This window comes from Natator depressus, chromosome 6 (genome assembly GCF_965152275.1).
Source record: "Natator depressus isolate rNatDep1 chromosome 6, rNatDep2.hap1, whole genome shotgun sequence".
NCBI lineage: Eukaryota > Metazoa > Chordata > Testudines > Cheloniidae > Natator > Natator depressus.
Genome location: NC_134239.1, coordinates 8,618,824 through 8,638,386, shown reverse-complemented (window position 1 = coordinate 8,638,386; position 19,563 = coordinate 8,618,824). Strand labels below are relative to the sequence as shown.

The following is a 19,563-nucleotide window of genomic DNA, read 5'->3' as shown; positions in this document are numbered from 1 at the left end:
GGGTGTGCTCTGCTGACACGAGGACCGCAGTGTGGACATGGAATAGCGATGAAATTGTTACACTTTCAGATCGCTGGAATAATTTATATCAAAAATATGCTTTAGTGTAGACAAGGCCTGAGATTGTCGTTTGGAGCAGCGCAACGACACAGAGTTATTTACCTCAGCAGCAGGACCTGCCCTTGTGCCCCCACCGCGATGTCCGGCAGTCCATCCCCCGTCAGATCTGTCCCACCACTGACGGCCTGGCCAAAGTAGTGCAGCCTGCTGGGAAACTGTGACCCCTCGATGCGCTGTAGGGCAGAGAGAGCAATAAGGGATGCAGAAGGGGTGAGTACACTGTATAATGGGCACTAAGGGGCTGTGGGCTCCATGGTGTCCCTTCAGGGCTGTGTACTGACCCCTCCCCACAGGAGCTGGGCTCACCTGTCTGTACTGGGGACTGAGGCCTCCCTTTTCCCCATGGAAGATGTACAAGGCCCCATGATTGTCATTCTCCATGGGAGCCCCAATGGCCACATCCGTGTGTCCGTCCCCGCTGATGTCCCCGATTTCAGACATGCTGGCCCCGAAGCGCCCAGACACTTCCCCCGTCTGCCCATGTAGTGTCTTGTTGCAGAACATCGTCGTCCCCTGCAGGCCCAATCCAAAAAGACACATGGAGAAAGGATCAGCACTTGCTGTCATCAGAGAGTGATCCCTAGCAAGCTCCTTTTCCTCTCTCTGCAGCACAGTGTGCCCCGCCCCCAACTCTGGGGCACTGGGGCCAGAACTGACTGGGAGGGAAGAGCGCCCCCTACTGAGCCTCTACCCCGCTTCCTGGAGCACCATGCCCACCACTGCAATACTAATTATCAAAGCATCACGGCAGTCCAGGCAAACAAGAACCCCAGGCCACCCATCTTCCCCAGTGCTGCGCTCCTCTTTCTTACCAGCAAGTCGATCAGGCAGATATAGACCCGTCCTCCATTCAGGGGTGTATGGTACATGGGGGCTCCAATTAGAACTAGGTCCGTGTTCCCATCTCTGTTGAGGTCCACAGTGCACAGTGTACACCCGAAATATGAGCCAATCTGGAGAGGCAGATAATCCACCCCCTCAATTTAGTCAACTCCTGCTTCTTCTCCCACTGAGACCCTTCCCACCCTCTGGGGATAAGGATTCAGTCCCAATGTCCACTCCATCTTTAGCCTCACCCTCCCAAAGTGCAGCTGGTGGGGCTATCTCTGTAAGTGTTCTTGAACAGACAGGCAGCTAGATCTTGAAGGGATGGGGATGCTGAATGCTAACTGTGGTGCAATTCTTTTTAGAGGCTGGGCTATCACAAGTCAAGTTCATCACTGACTGAGCCACTGTTGTAAGTGGCACGAATAGGCAATTGGATTTTAGAGAAATTCACTTTGTTAGTACAGTGTGATCTTTTTCAGGCACTGTTAATATCACTAGTAATGTTATTTCCTTGCCTGAGTCTCTCCAGCCTAGATCCACAAAGGTACGTATGTGCTTAACCCCCCGGACTTAACTGCCTCTGTGAGCCGCAAAACCTCTGCCTGGCTACTGCTGACCCCTGTAGGTGCCTAAACTGACTTGGTGCCTACGTTTTTGCAGCAGAAGCTCCTTTGTTGCTGTCTCAATGGCAGGGCTTGTGCCTTACTGTCTTACTCTAAACATGCAGTTGCCCGGTGCCCATTTCCCCCTCCCCCCGCCATCCCAGCATGGTCCACAAACTCGGGGAAGACAGGCGCTCCTCCATCTAACTCCTCCTCTGGTAGGTGTCATCAGAGGAGAAGGAATTGAATAGGACCCTGCTATTTCTCAGTTCAGTTCTCAGTTCAGTGCTCTAACCCCTAAGCTATGGGATAGTCTGATGTGGACTCCCTCAGTCTCCCCTGTTAATTGAGTAATTAAGTATCAGTTGGGCCACAGAACATATGCAAATCACAACCACCCCACAGCCTGAGAGAGGACAGCTACATGGTTAAATCCTTCTTCTTAATCAGGCAAAGCAGGGATTTGAACCATGGGTCACCCGCGTCCTAGGTGAGGACTCTAACCCCCAGGCTATAAGGGAAACCTCACTTTGTCTCCTCCAGCTGGTTTGTGAATATCTTGGCAGCTCTGAGCATGCCTATTGGATGAGACCCCACATGTGGGGTAGGTGAAGAGGGCCCGTGTCTCTCTCTCCCCTCCCCCCATTCATCGATCATGGGCAGAGGCAGGTGCCTCCATGCAGCATCACAATGCCTAAGTCCCTTGGTGGGTCTGGGCCACCTTATGAGTTCCGTCTAAACTGTAAGTGAAGGTAACAGAAGTGGATTATTGGAAAGATGCTGAATGTCAGCTGTGGTGCAGTTCTCTAAACCAGTCAAGTTTATCCCTTCCTGAGGCTCTCTGACCGAATCGTTCCTGAAGGTGAAGCCAAACACAAATATTGCACGATGTCAAAAGCTTACAGGCTTCCTCCAGTGCTCTCCTTCTTTCACACCCACAATCCACATTACCTGTAACACTCCCCATACCTGCTCTCCCGACAGCTCTGATCTGGGTGTCCATTCCCCATCCTTGGTATCTTGGCTGAACAGGATGACTTTGCCGGTGCGTTGGCAGTGAGGGATCCCGACCATGTAGGTGCTCTTCCCATTGGCTGTGATGACCTGAGATGAATAACCTCAAAGGAAAAGAGAGACATGGGGAGGTGACATGGGAAACAGCCATTCAACAGTGTGATGGGTTGGACCACCCTGTCTGGGATGCCACTTGATGTATTGGGTTTTCACTGAGCCTCTCCTGCTCCACCAGCCTGGATTCCCTCTCCCTGTTTTGCTGAATTAGGCTCTCCAGTCTCGTGCAGCACACACACACAGAAAGGGCCACACCCAGCTGCAGACACAGACTGAAGTCAGCTTTACGTGAGAGGACTCACCTGGAACTCACGTACACATCCTTTTGGGCAATAAACTCGAAACAATAATGTCTTACACTGTACAGAGAGATCTGCACAGTGCAAGCTCCTAAAAATTCACCCTCTCCCTCAATGTGGAGAGAGATGTGCACAGCTTCTTTCACCCCCCCCCAAAAGGTTAATTGTAAGTGATTATAAGGGAAAGCAAACAGAACAAAGCAGATTACCTTAATAAATAAATAAAACCTGCAAACTGATCATAACACACTAGATAGGTAGGATACAAATAAGGAGATTCTCACCCTAAGTGATAAACAGGCAGCACATTCTTAAGGCACAAGTTGCCTTGGCTTTCCCAGGTTTTCATACTCAGGCTAAAAATTCCTCTATCCTGGGACCAGCACTTCCCACAGTTCAATCCTTGCCCCTCAGATATTTCCAGGTGTATTGTTGTAGGGAGAGTGATGTCCCCCATGATATCATTGTCCACTTTTTATATCTTCTTCCCACTCATTGGAAAGCTCTTTTTCTCTGACCTGGGACAAATAGTTCCAATTGTGTAGTGCTATCTCTGAGAGGTTTGTATTGTACCCAGTTCCTGGGGTAATCCATGTGCTTATATGCATTTCCTCAATAAGCCATTAACACTCTTTGGCCTTCTTACTGTTGTACTTGAAAGGCTGCTTGTGGGTGTTGTGAACCTCGCCACACGTTTCAGTAGCACATATGTAGCCAAATTCCATAACTTCACATAGAACGATAACACATACAATCCAATGAGATGAATGTTTAGCAGACCAAGACTTTTAGAATAATCCCTCACAAGACATACTTTGTACAAAAAATATCCTAATTACATGACAGTGGTGAATATTGGGGTGTCAGGTGTCATAAACAGTGCTACACAGAGATCCCTTTCCCAGAACGAAGAGGCAGCCACCTCTGGGGTGAGGAGCAGGGGCTGTTTAAATAGGTAAGGGGAAATCTTTGGGTTTGTTCTTACCGAGGGAAGCATCATTCATGTCCCCAGAGGTTCTGGGTATGTTGATGAAACTCAGCTACCCACTGCTCCCGTACAGGTATATCCCATCGTACTACTCATAGGCTCTCACCACTCCCAGCTCTGGATTCCCAGCAGCTCCCCGTCCCACAGAATCATAGAAGATTAGGGTTGGAAGAGACCTCAGGAGGTCATCTAGTCCAACCCCCTGCTCAAAGCAGGACCAATACCCAACGAAATCATCCCAGCCAGGGATTTGTCAAGCCGGGCCTTACAAACCTCTAAGCATGGAGATTCCACCACCTCCCTAGGTAACCCATTCCAGTGCTTCACCTCTCTCCTAGTGAAAGAGTGTTTCCTAATATCCAACCTAGACCTCCCGCACTGCAACTTGAGACCATTGGTCCTTGTTCTGTCATCTGCCACCACTGAGAACAGACAAGCTCCATCCGCTTTGGAACCCCCCTTCAGGTAGTTGAAGGCTGCTATCAAATCCCCCCTCACTCTTCTCTTCTGCAGACTAAATAACCCCAGTCCCCTCAGCCTCTCCTCATAAGTCATGTGCCCCTAACCATTTTTGTTGACCTCCGCTGGACTCTTTCCAATTTGCCCACATCCTTTCTGTAGTGGGGGGCCCAAAACTGGACGCAATATTCCAGATGTGGCCTCACCAGTGCCAAATAGAGGGGAATAATTAGTTCCCTCGATCTGCTGCCAATGCTCCTACTAATGCAGCCCAATATGCTGGCCATCTCGACCTTGAGAACCCATTCTAAAGCCCCAGGGCTCCTGCGGCCCCTGCCCCAGCTCTGTTACCTTTGCAGGTGAAGATCTTCTCCTGCAGCTGGCTCTGGATGCCCTGGAGGGTGTCGAAATTGTCCACCCGGAAGACGTGCTCGTTGGTGGGCTCAGAGGCGATCTCCTGGAGCTCCTGTTGGGCAGTATCACTGGAGAAGGCCTCGCCGACCTTCACGGAGTAGAGGGAGGTACAGGGGAGACCAGGGCATTGGCATCAGTCACAGCCGGCAGCCCTGGACCAACACCCACCCGCCCCGAACTCTGCTGGGCCCTCTAGAGGCACAGCTCAGCCAGCGCCATGTGCTCCTCCAGTGAGTGGGGGGCCGCTGGAGCCTGGAGTTATGGAGCCTGCCTCATTTCAGCACCGAGTTGTGTCGGTTGAACCAGCAGCGGGGCACAGGGGTCTCCTTGCCATGGGGATTGTCAGCGCTCTGGGGCCCAGCATGACTCAACCTCCAGGTCATAGTGAGGGGTGAGTGCGGGCAATGTCTCCGGGGGACGCCTCGGGGCAAGGGGTGAAGGGCTGGGACCACCACACTAGTCCGGGTGGGTTGTGTGCAGTCGGTTCAGCAGTGGAGTCAGACACCTCCCCGTCGCTGGGCCCGACGTAAACAGCAGACAAAGGTTGAACAAGATCCAATGGCTGGAAGTGGAATTTACACCCATTCCTTTTGGAAAGAAGGTGTCAAGTTTAACCATGAGGGGAATTAACCATTGGAGCAGCTCACCACAGGCCGTGGTGGATTCTCCATCCCTGGCAATTTTTATCTCAAGACTGGCTGGTTTTCTAAAAGATTTGCTCTGGTTCCAACAGGGATTATTGGGGTCAGTTCTCTGGCCTGTGCTACACAGCAGCTCAGACTAGATCATTGCAAAAGTCCCTTCTGGCCTGGGAATCTATGACTCTAAACCCGAGTTTGTTGATGTAGGACTTACGTCGACCTAACTCTGTAAGTGGCTACACTAAAATGTAGCTCCCACCCATGAAACTCACCCGCTACACCAACTTCATAACTCTACTTCCATAAGAGGCGTTGTTTTAGGTCAATGTAGTTAGGTTGATGCAGTGTCCATATAGGCACTGTGTGGCTTACATAGCCTGAGGCTCCAGCTGTTGGCCCCAGGCGGTGGGGCTTCAGCCCCATAATGCCCCGCACTGACAGTTAAATCAGTAAAAAGTCCCCGGTGAAGATGCGCAACGCCGACAGGAGAGTAATGTGGACACGAAAAACCGATTTAATTACTGCGGTGGCTGTGTGACGAGGTAACTTAATTCGACTTAAGTGTATCGTGTAAACTTGCCCTTCGCCTTGCTGCTGATGCCCATTTCAATCTCTTTGGCTCAGCAGTTTAACAGAGAGAAATGTCAAGTGACTGAGATCCGTTTGGGGAGGATCAGAGCTGTTGTTTGAGCCCCAGGCGGGTGCAAAATAGACTTTATAAGAACCGGGTGACTTTGCTGTTTAAGGGGGGGGGCTATATCTCAGAAACCCCTTGTTCAAATGATCCCAAATTTAGACCACTAATCTTAACCTGCATCCCCATGAGGCAAACCACATTTTATGACAATCTGAGTCAGCACGTGTATCGTAGGGCAGTCAGAAAACCCAACCTTTAACTAGAAAGCTCTGCTCAACCTGAACAACAGAGGAGCTCCAGCTCTCCTATAACGTCACACGTTGACCCAGTTACAACCCAGGGTCAGTTCTTCTCCCTTATCTGGTGGGAACCTGGACATGGGCTCAGATCCCTACTAGTTCTCCGCACAGCCACGGCTCACCCCGATGGCGTAGCGGACGATCCCAGCTCTCTCAGCCTCGGGGATGGCATCTGAATAAGAAAGCGGGTCTCCGTATTTCTGCCCATCTGTGATCACAATGAGAACCTTGGTGGCCTCATCCCGAGCGCCTCTCCCAGAGGTGAACAGCTCCCGCCTGGAAAAGGGGGGTGGGGAATGCATGGAGGGGTTATTGATATGTAATAACACGTAATGCTCGTCCACTGCTTTGGCATTGCAGATCTCAAAGTCCTTTACCAGGAGGTCACCGTCATGTCCCCATTTTATTGATGGGGAAACTGAAGCATAGGGCAGGGACGTGACTTGCTTAAAGTCACAACACAACAGAGGCTCAGAGTTGGCAATCGAACCCCAAAGTCCTGGCTCCCAGCATCCCCACCCCACTTTAACCTACTAGTCCCCAGTCCCCTCCCACAGCTGGGGATAGAACCGAGGAGTCCTGAGTCCCTATCCCTTAGCTTGCATGTCCTTGTAGCCCATTCCCTGTGGAGTCAGCACGGGGAGGAAGGCAATACCTACACCACTTTCTGGATGGCTGTGGCCGTGTACGTCGTTCCCTGAAGCTGCTCAATCCTCGAGACAAGGTGATCGGGGTCATGACTTCTCCTGTACTGCATGAAGTCGAAGTGCAATTCAAATTTACTGGAGTACTGCATGAGGGCGAACTGCAAGGGGAGGCAGGGGAGAAGAGAGAAAAACAACCCCAGGGGTGGAGGGTAAGAAAAGCAGGCATCAGACTCAGTTAAGGGCTGAGGCAGTCGGGACGTAGTGGTTCTGTTGGAATTTTTTCCTGGTTTTGGATGCAAAATCCTTTACTGCTCCCCCTGCAGCACAGCGCCCCCTAGCGCCGCACTGGGGCATTGGGGTCAGCACTGACTGCGAGAGGCAGGGCATGTAGTCAGGGTTCAGCTTCTGCCCATTACCTGCGTGTCGGTGCTGCGGAAACGCTTCATGATCTCAGCGAGAAACGTCTTCATTTTTCCAAAGTCCACAGGTGCGATGCTGCCCGAGCCGTCGACGAGGAGCGCTATGTCTGTGACATGTCTGGGGCACTCTGAGAGGGACAGGAATGAAGTACGTCCTGACTCAACTCCACAAACATGGGAAACCCAACAGAAAGACCAATGGGCGCATCTAACCGGATAACCCACCCCCTGCTGGCCACCCCGATCAGACCCCTTGGCCCCTCTGTCGCAATATCATCCCGTCCCTGCCATGGAGGGGTCCTGAGAGTAGACCATGACATGCACTGGGATGAAAAAAATACACCCCTCCCCCTCCCAGAGCTGGGACAGAACTCAGGAGTCCTGACTCCCAGCTCCTACTGACATCCTGAATCAAACCAATGGGCCCACCTAGCCTGGTATCCCAACCCACATCAGACCCTGGGCCCCTCTAGACCCATCTCCCCTCCACTTCCCCACGGCCCTTGTACCCACCTGGGAACCCAGGGTGTAAGTCCCCCCCATACACACCCCCGTGTCACCCCTTACCTGGCTGGGTGTCCAGGATGCGCTGGAGTTGCCAGAAGCTGTGCTGCAGAGGGAAGCAGCAGTGACTGACGTACATGTTCTCCCCACAGGCCCGGTGCAGCATGGGGCACGAAAAGGCAGGGGGTCAGTAGGTGCCCCTCTCAACAGAGCAGTGAGGGTGGGGAAGAGAGCCTGGGGCCTGATCCCTTCCCCCCTCCCTCCATGGATACGCAGGGAAAGGCCCTGCCAGGGCAGGGACCCCCATGGGGCAGACAGGATCTCGGCACCCCAGGTCCCAGCACTTAACTCTGAGAGGAGACAGGAGAGACACACGGGGGCATCATCTGCTTACCACACTCCCTGCTATAGCAGTGTCCAGTCACTGTTGCCATGGCTTGCCGTGCTCCCTGCTATGTCCATGCACAGTCACTATCGCCATGGCGGCAACCCAGTTACAACATTTCCTGCTACCTCAGCACACAGTCACTGTCACCATGGCAACATCAGCCAGTTGCCTCCATCCCTCACATCACCACCTCGCGATCACTTCAGCCAAAGTGAGGATACCTGGGGCTACCACCCCTCCAGTTACAGGAGTTACCAACAGCCCTCACACAGTTATATAGTCATGGGGACGTCACCCAATTGTCACCTCTGCACCATTCCTCCAGGCACACTGACACGGCCCAATTACTAACATCCATGAGTATTGGGGTTTGGGGAGGGAGCTTTCCCCTGGAATGATGAGGGAGAAAATGTCGGACCCCAGTCCCAGCACCCATCTCCCCTGGGTGTGGTACCTACCAGGAACTGGGAGCCTTGGGCAGCCAGAGAGAAACCAAGGGACATGTTCTTGGCATCCGGGGACCCTGACAGGGGAGAGATGCACATCAGGCTGAGCAAATAAACTCCATTCCTGTCCCAGAGTGGAGGATAGAACCGAGAATTCCTGACTCCCAACTCTAACCACTAGCCAATCCCTCTAGCCTGGGACCAGCACTTCCCACAGTTCAGTCCTTGCCCCTCAGATATTTCCAGGTGTAATGTTGTAGGGAGAGTGATGTCCCCCATGATATCATTGTCCACTTTTTATATCTTCTTCCCACTCACTGGAAAGCTCTTTTTCTCTGACCTGGGACAAACAGTTCCCATTGTGTAGTGCTGTCTCTGAGAGGTTTGTATTGTACCCAGTTCCTGGGGTAATCCATGTGCTTATATGCATTTCCTCAATAAGCCATTAACACTCTTTGGCCTTCTTACTGTTGTACTTGAAAGGCTGCTTGTGGGTGTTGTGAACCTTGCCACACGTTTCAGTAGCACATATGTAGCCAAATTCCATAACTTCACATAGAACGATAACACATACAATCCAATGAGATGAATGTTTAGCAGACCAAGACTTTTAGAATAATCCCTCACAAGACATACTTTGTACAAAAAATATCCTAATTACATGACAGTGGTGAATATTGGGGTGTCAGGGTGTCATAAACAGTGCTACACAGAGATCCCTTTCCCAGAACGAAGAGGCAGCCACCTCTGGGGTGAGGAGCAGGGGCTGTTTAAATAGGTAAGGGGAAATCTTTGGGTTTGTTCTTACCGAGGGAAGCATCATTCATGTCCCCAGAGGTTCTGGGTATGTTGATGAAACTCAGCTACCCACTGCTCCCGTACAGGTATATCCCATCGTACTACTCATAGGCTCTCACCACTCCCAGCTCTGGATTCCCAGCAGCTCCCCGTCCCACAGAATCATAGAAGATTAGGGTTGGAAGAGACCTCAGGAGGTCATCTAGTCCAACCCCCTGCTCAAAGCAGGACCAATACCCAACGAAATCATCCCAGCCAGGGATTTGTCAAGCCGGGCCTTACAAACCTCTAAGCATGGAGATTCCACCACCTCCCTAGGTAACCCATTCCAGTGCTTCACCTCTCTCCTAGTGAAAGAGTGTTTCCTAATATCCAACCTAGACCTCCCGCACTGCAACTTGAGACCATTGGTCCTTGTTCTGTCATCTGCCACCACTGAGAACAGACAAGCTCCATCCGCTTTGGAACCCCCCTTCAGGTAGTTGAAGGCTGCTATCAAATCCCCCCTCACTCTTCTCTTCTGCAGACTAAATAACCCCAGTCCCCTCAGCCTCTCCTCATAAGTCATGTGCCCCTAACCATTTTTGTTGACCTCCGCTGGACTCTTTCCAATTTGCCCACATCCTTTCAGTAGTGGGGGGCCCAAAACTGGACGCAATACTCCAGATGTGGCCTCACCAGTGCCAAATAGAGGGGAATAATTAGTTCCCTCGATCTGCTGCCAATGCTCCTACTAATGCAGCCCAATATGCTGGCCATCTCGACCTTGAGAACCCATTCTAAAGCCCCAGGGCTCCTGCGGCCCCTGCCCCAGCTCTGTTACCTTTGCAGGTGAAGATCTTCTCCTGCAGCTGGCTCTGGATGCCCTGGAGGGTGTCGAAATTGTCCACCCGGAAAACGTGCTCGTTGGTGGGCTCAGAGGCGATCTCCTGGAGCTCCTGTTGGGCAGTATCACTGGAGAAGGCCTCGCCGACCTTCACGGAGTAGAGGGAGGTACAGGGGAGACCGGGGCATTGGCATCAGTCACAGCCGGCAGCCCTGGACCAACACCCACCCGCCCCGAACTCTGCTAGGCCCTCTAGAGGCACAGCTCAGCCAGCGCCATGTGCTCCTCCAGTGAGTGGGGGGCCGCTGGAGCCTGGAGTTATGGAGCCTGCCTCATTTCAGCACCGAGTTGTGTCGGTTGAACCAGCAGCGGGGCACAGGGGTCTCCTTGCCATGGGGATTGTCAGCGCTCTGGGGCCCAGCATGACTCAACCTCCAGGGCATAGTGAGGGGTGAGTGCGGGCAATGTCTCCGGGGGACGCCTCGGGGCAAGGGGTGAAGGGCTGGGACCACCACACTAGTCCGGGTGGGTTGTGTGCAGTCGGTTCAGCAGTGGAGTCAGACACCTCCCCGTCGCTGGGCCCGACGTAAACAGCAGACAAAGGTTGAACAAGATCCAATGGCTGGAAGTGGAATTTACTCCCATTCCTTTTGGAAAGAAGGTGTCAGGTTTAACCATGAGGGGAATTAACCATTGGAGCAGCTCACCACAGGCCGTGGTGGATTCTCCATCCCTAGAAATTTTTATCTCAAGACTGGCTGGTTTTCTAAAAGATTTGCTCTGGTTCCAACAGGGATTATTGGGGTCAGTTCTCTGGCCTGTGCTACACAGCAGCTCAGACTAGATCATTGCAAAAGTCCCTTCTGGCCTGGGAATCTATGACTCTAAACCCGAGTTTGTTGATGTAGGACTTACGTCGACCTAACTCTGTAAGTGGCTACACTAAAATGTAGCTCCCACCCATGAAACTCACCCGCTACACCAACTTCATAACTCTACTTCCACAAGAGGCGTTGTTTTAGGTCAATGTAGTTAGGTTGATGCAGTGTCCATATAGGCACTGTGTGGCTTACATAGCCTGAGGCTCCAGCTGTTGGCCCCAGGCGGTGGGGCTTCAGCCCCATAATGCCCCGCACTGACAGTTAAATCAGTAAAAAGTCCCCGGTGAAGATGCGCAACGCCGACAGGAGAGTAATGTGGACACGAAAAACCGATTTAATTACTGCGGTGGCTGTGTGACGAGGTAACTTAATTCGACTTAAGTGTATCGTGTAAACTTGCCCTTCGCCTTGCTGCTGATGCCCATTTCAATCTCTTTGGCTCAGCAGTTTAACAGAGAGAAATGTCAAGTGACTGAGATCCGTTTGGGGAGGATCAGAGCTGTTGTTTGAGCCCCAGGCGGGTGCAAAATAGACTTTATAAGAACCGGGTGACTTTGCTGTTTAAGGGGGGGGGCTATATCTCAGAAACCCCTTGTTCAAATGATCCCAAATTTAGACCACTAATCTTAACCTGCATCCCCATGAGGCAAACCACATTTTATGACAATCTGAGTCAGCACGTGTATCGTAGGGCAGTCAGAAAACCCAACCTTTAACTAGAAAGCTCTGCTCAACCTGAACAACAGAGGAGCTCCAGCTCTCCTATAACGTCACACGTTGACCCAGTTACAACCCAGGGTCAGTTCTTCTCCCTTATCTGGTGGGAACCTGGACATGGGCTCAGATCCCTACTAGTTCTCCGCACAGCCACGGCTCACCCCGATGGCGTAGCGGACGATCCCAGCTCTCTCAGCCTCGGGGATGGCATCTGAATAAGAAAGCGGGTCTCCGAATTTATTCCCATCTGTGATCACAATGAGAACCTTGGTGGCCTCATCCCGAGCGCCTCTCCCAGAGGTGAACAGCTCCCGCCTGGAAAAGGGGGGTGGGGAATGCATGGAGGGGTTATTGATATGTAATAACACGTAACGCTCGTCCACTGCTTTGGCATTGCAGATCTCAAAGTCCTTTACCAGGAGGTCACCGTCATGTCCCCATTTTACTGATGGGGAAACTGAAGCATAGGGCAGGGACGTGACTTGCTTAAAGTCACAACACAACAGAGGCTCAGAGTTGGCAATCGAACCCCAAAGTCCTGGCTCCCAGCATCCCCACCCCACTTTAACCTACTAGTCCCCAGTCCCCTCCCACAGCTGGGGATAGAACCGAGGAGTCCTGAGTCCCTATCCCTTAGCTTGCATGTCCTTGTAGCCCATTCCCTGTGGAGTCAGCACGGGGAGGAAGGCAATACCTACACCACTTTCCGCATGGCTGTGGCCGTGTACGTCGTTCCCTGAAGCTGCTCAATCCTCGAGACAAGGTGATCGGGGTCATGACTTCTCCTGTACTGCATGAAGTCGAAGTGCAATTCAAATTTATTGGAGTACTGCATGAGGGCGAACTGCAAGGGGAGGCAGGGGAGAAGAGAGAAAAACAACCCCAGGGGTGGAGGGTAAGAAAAGCAGGCATCAGACTCAGTTAAGGGCTGAGGCAGTCGGGACGTAGTGGTTCTGTTGGAATTTTTTCCTGGTTTTGGATGCAAAATCCTTTACTGCTCCCTCTGCAGCACAGCGCCCCCTAGCGCCGCACTGGGGCATTGGGGTCAGCACTGACTGCGAGAGGCAGGGCATGTAGTCAGGGTTCAGCTTCTGCCCATTACCTGCGTGTCGGTGCTGCGGAAACGCTTCATGATCTCAGCGAGAAACGTCTTCATTTTTCCAAAGTCCACAGGTGCGATGCTGCCCGAGCCGTCGACGAGGAGCGCTATGTCTGTGACATGTCTGGGGCACTCTGAGAGGGACAGGAATGAAGTACGTCCTGACTCAACTCCACAAACATGGGAAACCCAACAGAAAGACCAATGGGCGCATCTAACCGGATATCCCACCTCCTGCTGGCCACCCCGATCAGACCCCTTGGCCCCTCTGTCGCAATATCATCCCGTCCCTGCCATGGAGGGGTCCTGAGAGTAGACCATGACATGCACTGGGATGAAAAAAATACACCCCTCCCCCTCCCAGAGCTGGGACAGAACTCAGGAGTCCTGACTCCCAGTTCCTACTGACATCCTGAATCAAACCAATGGGCCCACCTAGCCTGGTATCCCAACCCACATCAGACCCTGGGCCCCTCTAGACCCATCTCCCCTCCACTTCCCCACGGCCCTTGTACCCACCTGGGAACCCAGGGTGTAAGTCCCCCCCATACACACCCCCGTGTCACCCCTTACCTGGCTGGGTGTCCTGGATGCGCTGGAGTTGCCAGAAGCTGTGCTGCAGAGGGAAGCAGCAGTGACTGACGTACATGTTCTCCCCACAGGCCCGGTTCACCACGGGGCACGAAAAGGCAGGGGGTCAGTAGGAGCCCCTCTCAACAGAGCAGTGAGGGTGGGGAAGAGAGCCTGGGGCCTGATCCCTTCCCCCCTCCCTCCATGGATACGCAGGGAAAGGCCCTGCCAGGGCAGGGACCCCCATGGGGCAGACAGGATCTCGGCACCCCAGGTCCCAGCACTTAACTCTGAGAGGAGACAGGAGAGACACACGGGGGCATCATCTGCTTACCACACTCCCTGCTATGGCAGTGTCCAGTCACTGTCACCATGGCAACATCAGCCAGTTGCCTCCATCCCTCACATCACCACCTCGCGATCACTTTAGCCAAAGTGAGGATACCTGGGGCTACCACCATTCCCCACTGCATCGTTCTACCACCCCTCCAGTTACAGGAGTTACCAACAGCCCTCACACAGTTATGTAGTCATGGGGATGTCACCCAATTGTCACCTCTGCACCATTCCTCCAGGCACACTGACACCAGTTACTAACATCCATGAGTATTGGGGTTTGGGGAGGGAGCTTTCCCCTGGAATGATGAGGGAGAAAATGTCGGACCCCAGTCCCAGCACCCATCTCCCCTGGGTGTGGTACCTACCAGGAACTGGGAGCCTTGGGCAGCCAGAGAGAAACCAAGGGACATGTTCATGGCATCCGGGGACCCTGACAGGGGAGAGATGCACATCAGGCTGAGCAAATAAACTCCATTCCTGTCCCAGAGTGGAGGATAGAACCGAGAATTCCTGACTCCCAACTCTAACCATTAGCCAATCCCTCTAGCCTGGGACCAGCACTTCCCACAGTTCAGTCCTTGCCCCTCAGATATTTCCAGGTGTATTGTTGTAGGGAGAGTGATGTCCCCCATGATATCATTGTCCACTTTTTATATCTTCTTCCCACTCACTGGAAAGCTCTTTTTCTCTGACCTGGGACAAATAGTTCCCATTGTGTAGTGCTGTCTCTGAGAGGTTTGTATTGTACCCAGTTCCTGGGGTAATCCATGTGCTTATATGCATTTCCTCAATAAGCCATTAACACTCTTTGGCCTTCTTACTGTTGTACTTGAAAGGCTGCTTGTGGGTGTTGTGAACCTCGCCACACGTTTCAGTAGCACATATGTAGCCAAACTTCATAACTTCACATAGAACGATAACACATACAATCCAATGAGATGAATGTTTAGCAGACCAAGACTTTTAGAATAATCCCTCACAAGACATACTTTGTACAAAAAATATCCTAATTACATGACAGTGGTGAATATTGGGGTGTCAGGGTGTCATAAACAGTGCTACACAGAGATCCCTTTCCCAGAACGAAGAGGCAGCCACCTCTGGGGTGAGGAGCAGGGGCTGTTTAAATAGGTAAGGGGAAATCTTTGGGTTTGTTCTTACCGAGGGAAGCATCATTCATGTCCCCAGAGGTTCTGGGTATGTTGATGAAACTCCCACTGCTCCCGTACAGGTATATCCCATCGTACTACTCATAGGCTCTCACCACTCCCAGCTCTGGATTCCCAGCAGCTCCCCGTCCCACAGAATCATAGAAGATTAGGGTTGGAAGAGACCTCAGGAGGTCATCTAGTCCAACCCCCTGCTCAAAGCAGGACCAATACCCAACGAAATCATCCCAGCCAGGGATTTGTCAAGCCGGGCCTTACAAACCTCTAAGCATGGAGATTCCACCACCTCCCTAGGTAACCCATTCCAGTGCTTCACCTCTCTCCTAGTGAAAGAGTGTTTCCTAATATCCAACCTAGACCTCCCGCACTGCAACTTGAGACCATTGGTCCTTGTTCTGTCATCTGCCACCACTGAGAACAGACAAGCTCCATCCGCTTTGGAACCCCCCTTCAGGTAGTTGAAGGCTGCTATCAAATCCCCCCTCACTCTTCTCTTCTGCAGACTAAATAACCCCAGTCCCCTCAGCCTCTCCTCATAAGTCATGTGCCCCTAACCATTTTTGTTGACCTCCGCTGGACTCTTTCCAATTTGCCCACATCCTTTCTGTAGTGGGGGGCCCAAAACTGGACGCAATACTCCAGATGTGGCCTCACCAGTGCCAAATAGAGGGGAATAATTAGTTCCCTTGATCTGCTGCCAATGCTCCTACTAATGCAGCCCAATATGCTGGCCATCTCGACCTTGAAAACCCATTCTAAAGCCCCAGGACTCCTGCGGTCCCTGCCCCAGCTCTGTTACCTTTGCAGGTGAAGATCTTCTCCTGCAGCTGGCTCTGGATGCCCTGGAGGGTGTCGAAATTGTCCACCCGGAAGACGTGCTCGTTGGTGGGCTCAGAGGCGATCTCCTGGAGCTCCTGTTGGGCAGTATCACTGGAGAAGGCCTCGCCGACCTTCACGGAGTAGAGGGAGGTAGAGGGGAGACCAGGGCATTGGCATCAGTCACAGCCGGCAGCCCTGGACCAACACCCACCCGCCCCGAACTCTGCTGGGCCCTCTAGAAGCACAGCTCAGCCAGCGCCATGTGCTCCTCCAGTGAGTGGGGGGCCGCTGGAGCCTGTAGTTATGGAGCCTGCCTCATTTCAGCACCGAGTTGTGTCGGTTGAACCAGCAGCGGGGCACAGGGGTCTCCTTGCCATGGGGATTGTCAGCGCTCTGGGGCCCAGCATGACTCAACCTCCAGGTCATAGTGAGGGGTGAGTGCGGGCAATGTCTCCGGGGGACGCCTCGGGGCAAGGGGTGAAGGGCCGGGACCACCACACTAGTCCGGGTGGGTTGTGTGCAGTCGGTTCAGCAGTGGAGTCAGACACCTCCCCGTCGCTGGGCCCGACGTAAACAGCAGACAAAGGTTGAACAAGATCCAATGGCTGGAAGTGGAATTTACACCCATTCCTTTTGGAAAGAAGATGTCAGGTTTAACCATGAGGGGAATTAACCATTGGAGCAGCTCACCACAGGCCGTGGTGGATTCTCCATCCCTAGCAATTTTTATCTCAAGACTGGCTGGTTTTCTAAAAGATTTGCTCTGGTTCCAACAGGGATTATTAGGGTCAGTTCTCTGGCCTGTGCTACACAGCAGCTCAGACTAGATCATTGCAAAAGTCCCTTCTGGCCTGGGAATCTATGACTCTAAACCCGAGTTTGTTGATGTAGGACTTACGTCGACCTAACTCTGTAAGTGGCTACACTAAAATGTAGCTCCCACCCATGAAACTCACCCGCTACACCAACTTCATAACTCTACTTCCATAAGAGGCGTTGTTTTAGGTCAATGTAGTTAGGTTGATGCAGTGTCCATATAGGCACTGTGTGGCTTACATAGCCTGAGGCTCCAGCTGTTGGCCCAAGGTGGTGGGGCTTCAGCCCCATAATGCCCCGCACTGACAGTTAAATCAGTAAAAAGTCCCCGGTGAAGATGCGCACCGCCGACAGGAGAGTAATGTGGACACGAAAAACCGATTTAATTACTGTGGTGGCTGTGTGACGAGGTAACTTAATTCGACTTAAGTGTATCGTGTAAACTTGCCCTTCGCCTTGCTGCTGATGCTAATTTCAATCTCTTTGGCTCAGCAGTTTAACAGAGAGAAACGTCAAGTGACTGAGATCAGTTTGGGGAGGATCAGAGCTGTTGTTTGAGCCCCAGGCGGGTGCAAAATAGACTTTATAAGAACCGGGTGACTTTGCTGTTTAAGGGGGGGGGCTATATCTCAGAAACCCCTTGTTCAAATGATCCCAAATTTAGACCACTAATCTTAACCTGCATCCCCATGAGGCAAACCACATTTTATGACAATCTGAGTCAGCACGTGTATCGTAGGGCAGTCAGAAAACCCAACCTTTAACTAGAAAGCTCTGCTCAACCTGAACAACAGAGGAGCTCCAGCTCTCCTATAACGTCACACGTTGACCCAGTTACAACCCAGGGTCAGTTCTTCTCCCTTATCTGGTGGGAACCTGGACATGGGCTCAGATCCCTACTAGTTCTCCGCACAGCCACGGCTCACCCCGATGGCGTAGCGGACGATCCCAGCTCTCTCAGCCTCGGGGATGGCATCTGAATAAGAAAGCGGGTCTCCATATTTATTCCCATCTGTGATCACAATGAGAACCTTGGTGGCCTCATCCCGAGCGCCTCTCCCAGAGGTGAACAGCTCCCGCCTGGAAAAGGGGGGTGGGGAATGCATGGAGGGGTTATTGATATGTAATAACACGTAACGCTCGTCCACTGCTTTGGCATTGCAGATCTCAAAGTCCTTTACCAGGAGGTCACCGTCATGTCCCCATTTTACTGATGGGGAAACTGAAGCATAGGGCAGGGACGTGACTTGCTTAAAGTCACAACACAACAGAGGCTCAGAGTTGGCAATCGAACCCCAAAGTCCTGGCTCCCAGCATCCCCACCCCACTTTAACCTACTAGTCCCCAGTCCCCTCCCACAGCTGGGGATAGAACCGAGGAGTCCTGAGTCCCTATCCCTTAGCTTGCATGTCTTTGTAGCCCATTCCCTGTGGAGTCAGCACGGGGAGGAAGGCAATACCTACACCACTTTCCGCATGGCTGTGGCCGTGTACGTCGTTCCCTGAAGCTGCTTAATCCTCCAGACAAGGTGATCGGCGTCATGACTTCTCCTGTACTCCATGAAGTCGAAGTGCAATTGAAATGTATTGGAGTACTGCATGAGGGCAAACTGCAAGGGGAGGCAGGGGAGAAGAGAGAAAAACAACCCCAGGGGTGGAGGGTAAGAAAAGCAGGCATCAGACTCAGTTAAGGGCTGAGGCAGTCGGGACGTAGTGGTTCTGTTGGAATTTTTTCCTGGTTTTGGATGCAAAATCCTTTACTGCTCCCTCTGCAGCACAGCGCCCCCTAGCGCCGCACTGGGGCACTGGGGTCAGCACTGACTGCGAGAGGCAGGGTACGTAGTCAGGGTTCAGCTTCTGCCCATTACCTGCGTGTCTGTGCTGCGGAAACGCTTCATGATCTCAGCGAGAAACGTCTTCATTTTTCCAAAGTCCACAGGTGCGATGCTGCCCGAGCCGTCGACGAGGAGCGCTATGTCTGTGACATGTCTGGGGCACTCTGAGAGGGACAGGAATGAAATACGTCCTGACTCAACTCCACAAACATGGGAAACCCAACAGAAAGAGCTAGACCAGACCAATGGGCGCATCTAACCGGATACCCCGCCCCCTGCTGGCCACCCCGATCAGACCCCTCGGCCCCTCTGTCGCAATATCATCCCGTCCCTGCCATGGAGGGGTCCTGAGAGTAGACCATGACATGCACTGGGATGAAAAAAATACACCCCTCCCCCTCCCAGAGCTGGGACAGAACTCAGGAGTCCTGACTCCCAGTTCCTACTGACATCCTGAATCAAACCAATGGGCCCACCTAGCCTGGTATCCCAACCCACATCAGACCCTGGGCCCCTCTAGACCCATCTCCCCTCCACTTCCCCACGGCCCTTGTACCCACCTGGGAACCCAGGGTGTAAGTCCCCCCCATACACACCCCCGTGTCACCCCTTACCTGGCTACGTGTCCAGGATGCGCTGGAGTTGCCAGAAGCTGTGCTGCAGAGGGAAGCAGCAGTGACTGACGTACATGTTCTCCCCACAGGCCCGGTGCAGCACGGGGCACGAAAAGGCAGGGGGTCAGTAGGTGCCCCTCTCAACAGAGCAGTGAGGGTGGGGAAGAGAGCCTGGGGCCTGATCCCTTCCCCCCTCCCTCCATGGATACGCAGGGAAAGGCCCTGCCAGGGCAGGGACCCCCATGGGGCAGACAGGATCTCGGCACCCCAGGTCCCAGCGCTTAACTCTGAGAGGAGACAGGAGAGACACACGGGGGCA

The 19,563-nt window shown here is 52.7% G+C and overlaps 3 protein-coding genes across 3 annotated transcripts in view; 1 reads left to right on the top strand and 2 right to left on the bottom strand.

Moving 5' to 3' along the window:
- Window positions 1–10,489, bottom strand: part of LOC141988532 (integrin alpha-D-like) — a 21,145-nt gene extending 10,656 nt beyond the window's left edge. The window contains exons 1-11 of the mRNA XM_074954327.1: window positions 10,384–10,489; window positions 8,775–8,839; window positions 7,992–8,034; window positions 7,422–7,552; window positions 7,018–7,163; window positions 6,481–6,634; window positions 4,719–4,869; window positions 2,520–2,668; window positions 933–1,073; window positions 427–633; window positions 163–293 (exon numbers count right to left, since the gene is read on the bottom strand). Coding sequence (XP_074810428.1) covers window positions 163–293; window positions 427–633; window positions 933–1,073; window positions 2,520–2,668; window positions 4,719–4,869; window positions 6,481–6,634; window positions 7,018–7,163; window positions 7,422–7,552; window positions 7,992–8,034; window positions 8,775–8,819 — 1,298 coding nt within the window. The 5' untranslated portion in view covers window positions 8,820–8,839; window positions 10,384–10,489. The remainder of the gene's footprint in view (window positions 1–162; window positions 294–426; window positions 634–932; window positions 1,074–2,519; window positions 2,669–4,718; window positions 4,870–6,480; window positions 6,635–7,017; window positions 7,164–7,421; window positions 7,553–7,991; window positions 8,035–8,774; window positions 8,840–10,383) is intronic.
- LOC141988522 (uncharacterized) overlaps window positions 1–19,563 on the top strand; it is a 329,702-nt gene that overhangs the window by 98,685 nt on the left and 211,454 nt on the right. The window lies entirely within an intron of this gene.
- On the bottom strand, window positions 9,208–19,563 carry LOC141988351 (integrin alpha-M-like). Its single transcript, XM_074954136.1, has 12 exons — window positions 19,245–19,563; window positions 18,664–18,794; window positions 18,260–18,405; window positions 17,723–17,876; window positions 15,961–16,111; window positions 14,358–14,422; window positions 13,657–13,699; window positions 13,087–13,217; window positions 12,683–12,828; window positions 12,146–12,299; window positions 10,384–10,534; window positions 9,208–9,311 (listed from the first exon to the last, which is right to left on the bottom strand). The coding sequence occupies exons 2-12, from the start codon at window positions 18,715–18,717 to the stop codon at window positions 9,208–9,210; spliced, it is 1,299 nt and encodes a 432-aa protein (XP_074810237.1). The 5' UTR covers window positions 18,718–18,794; window positions 19,245–19,563.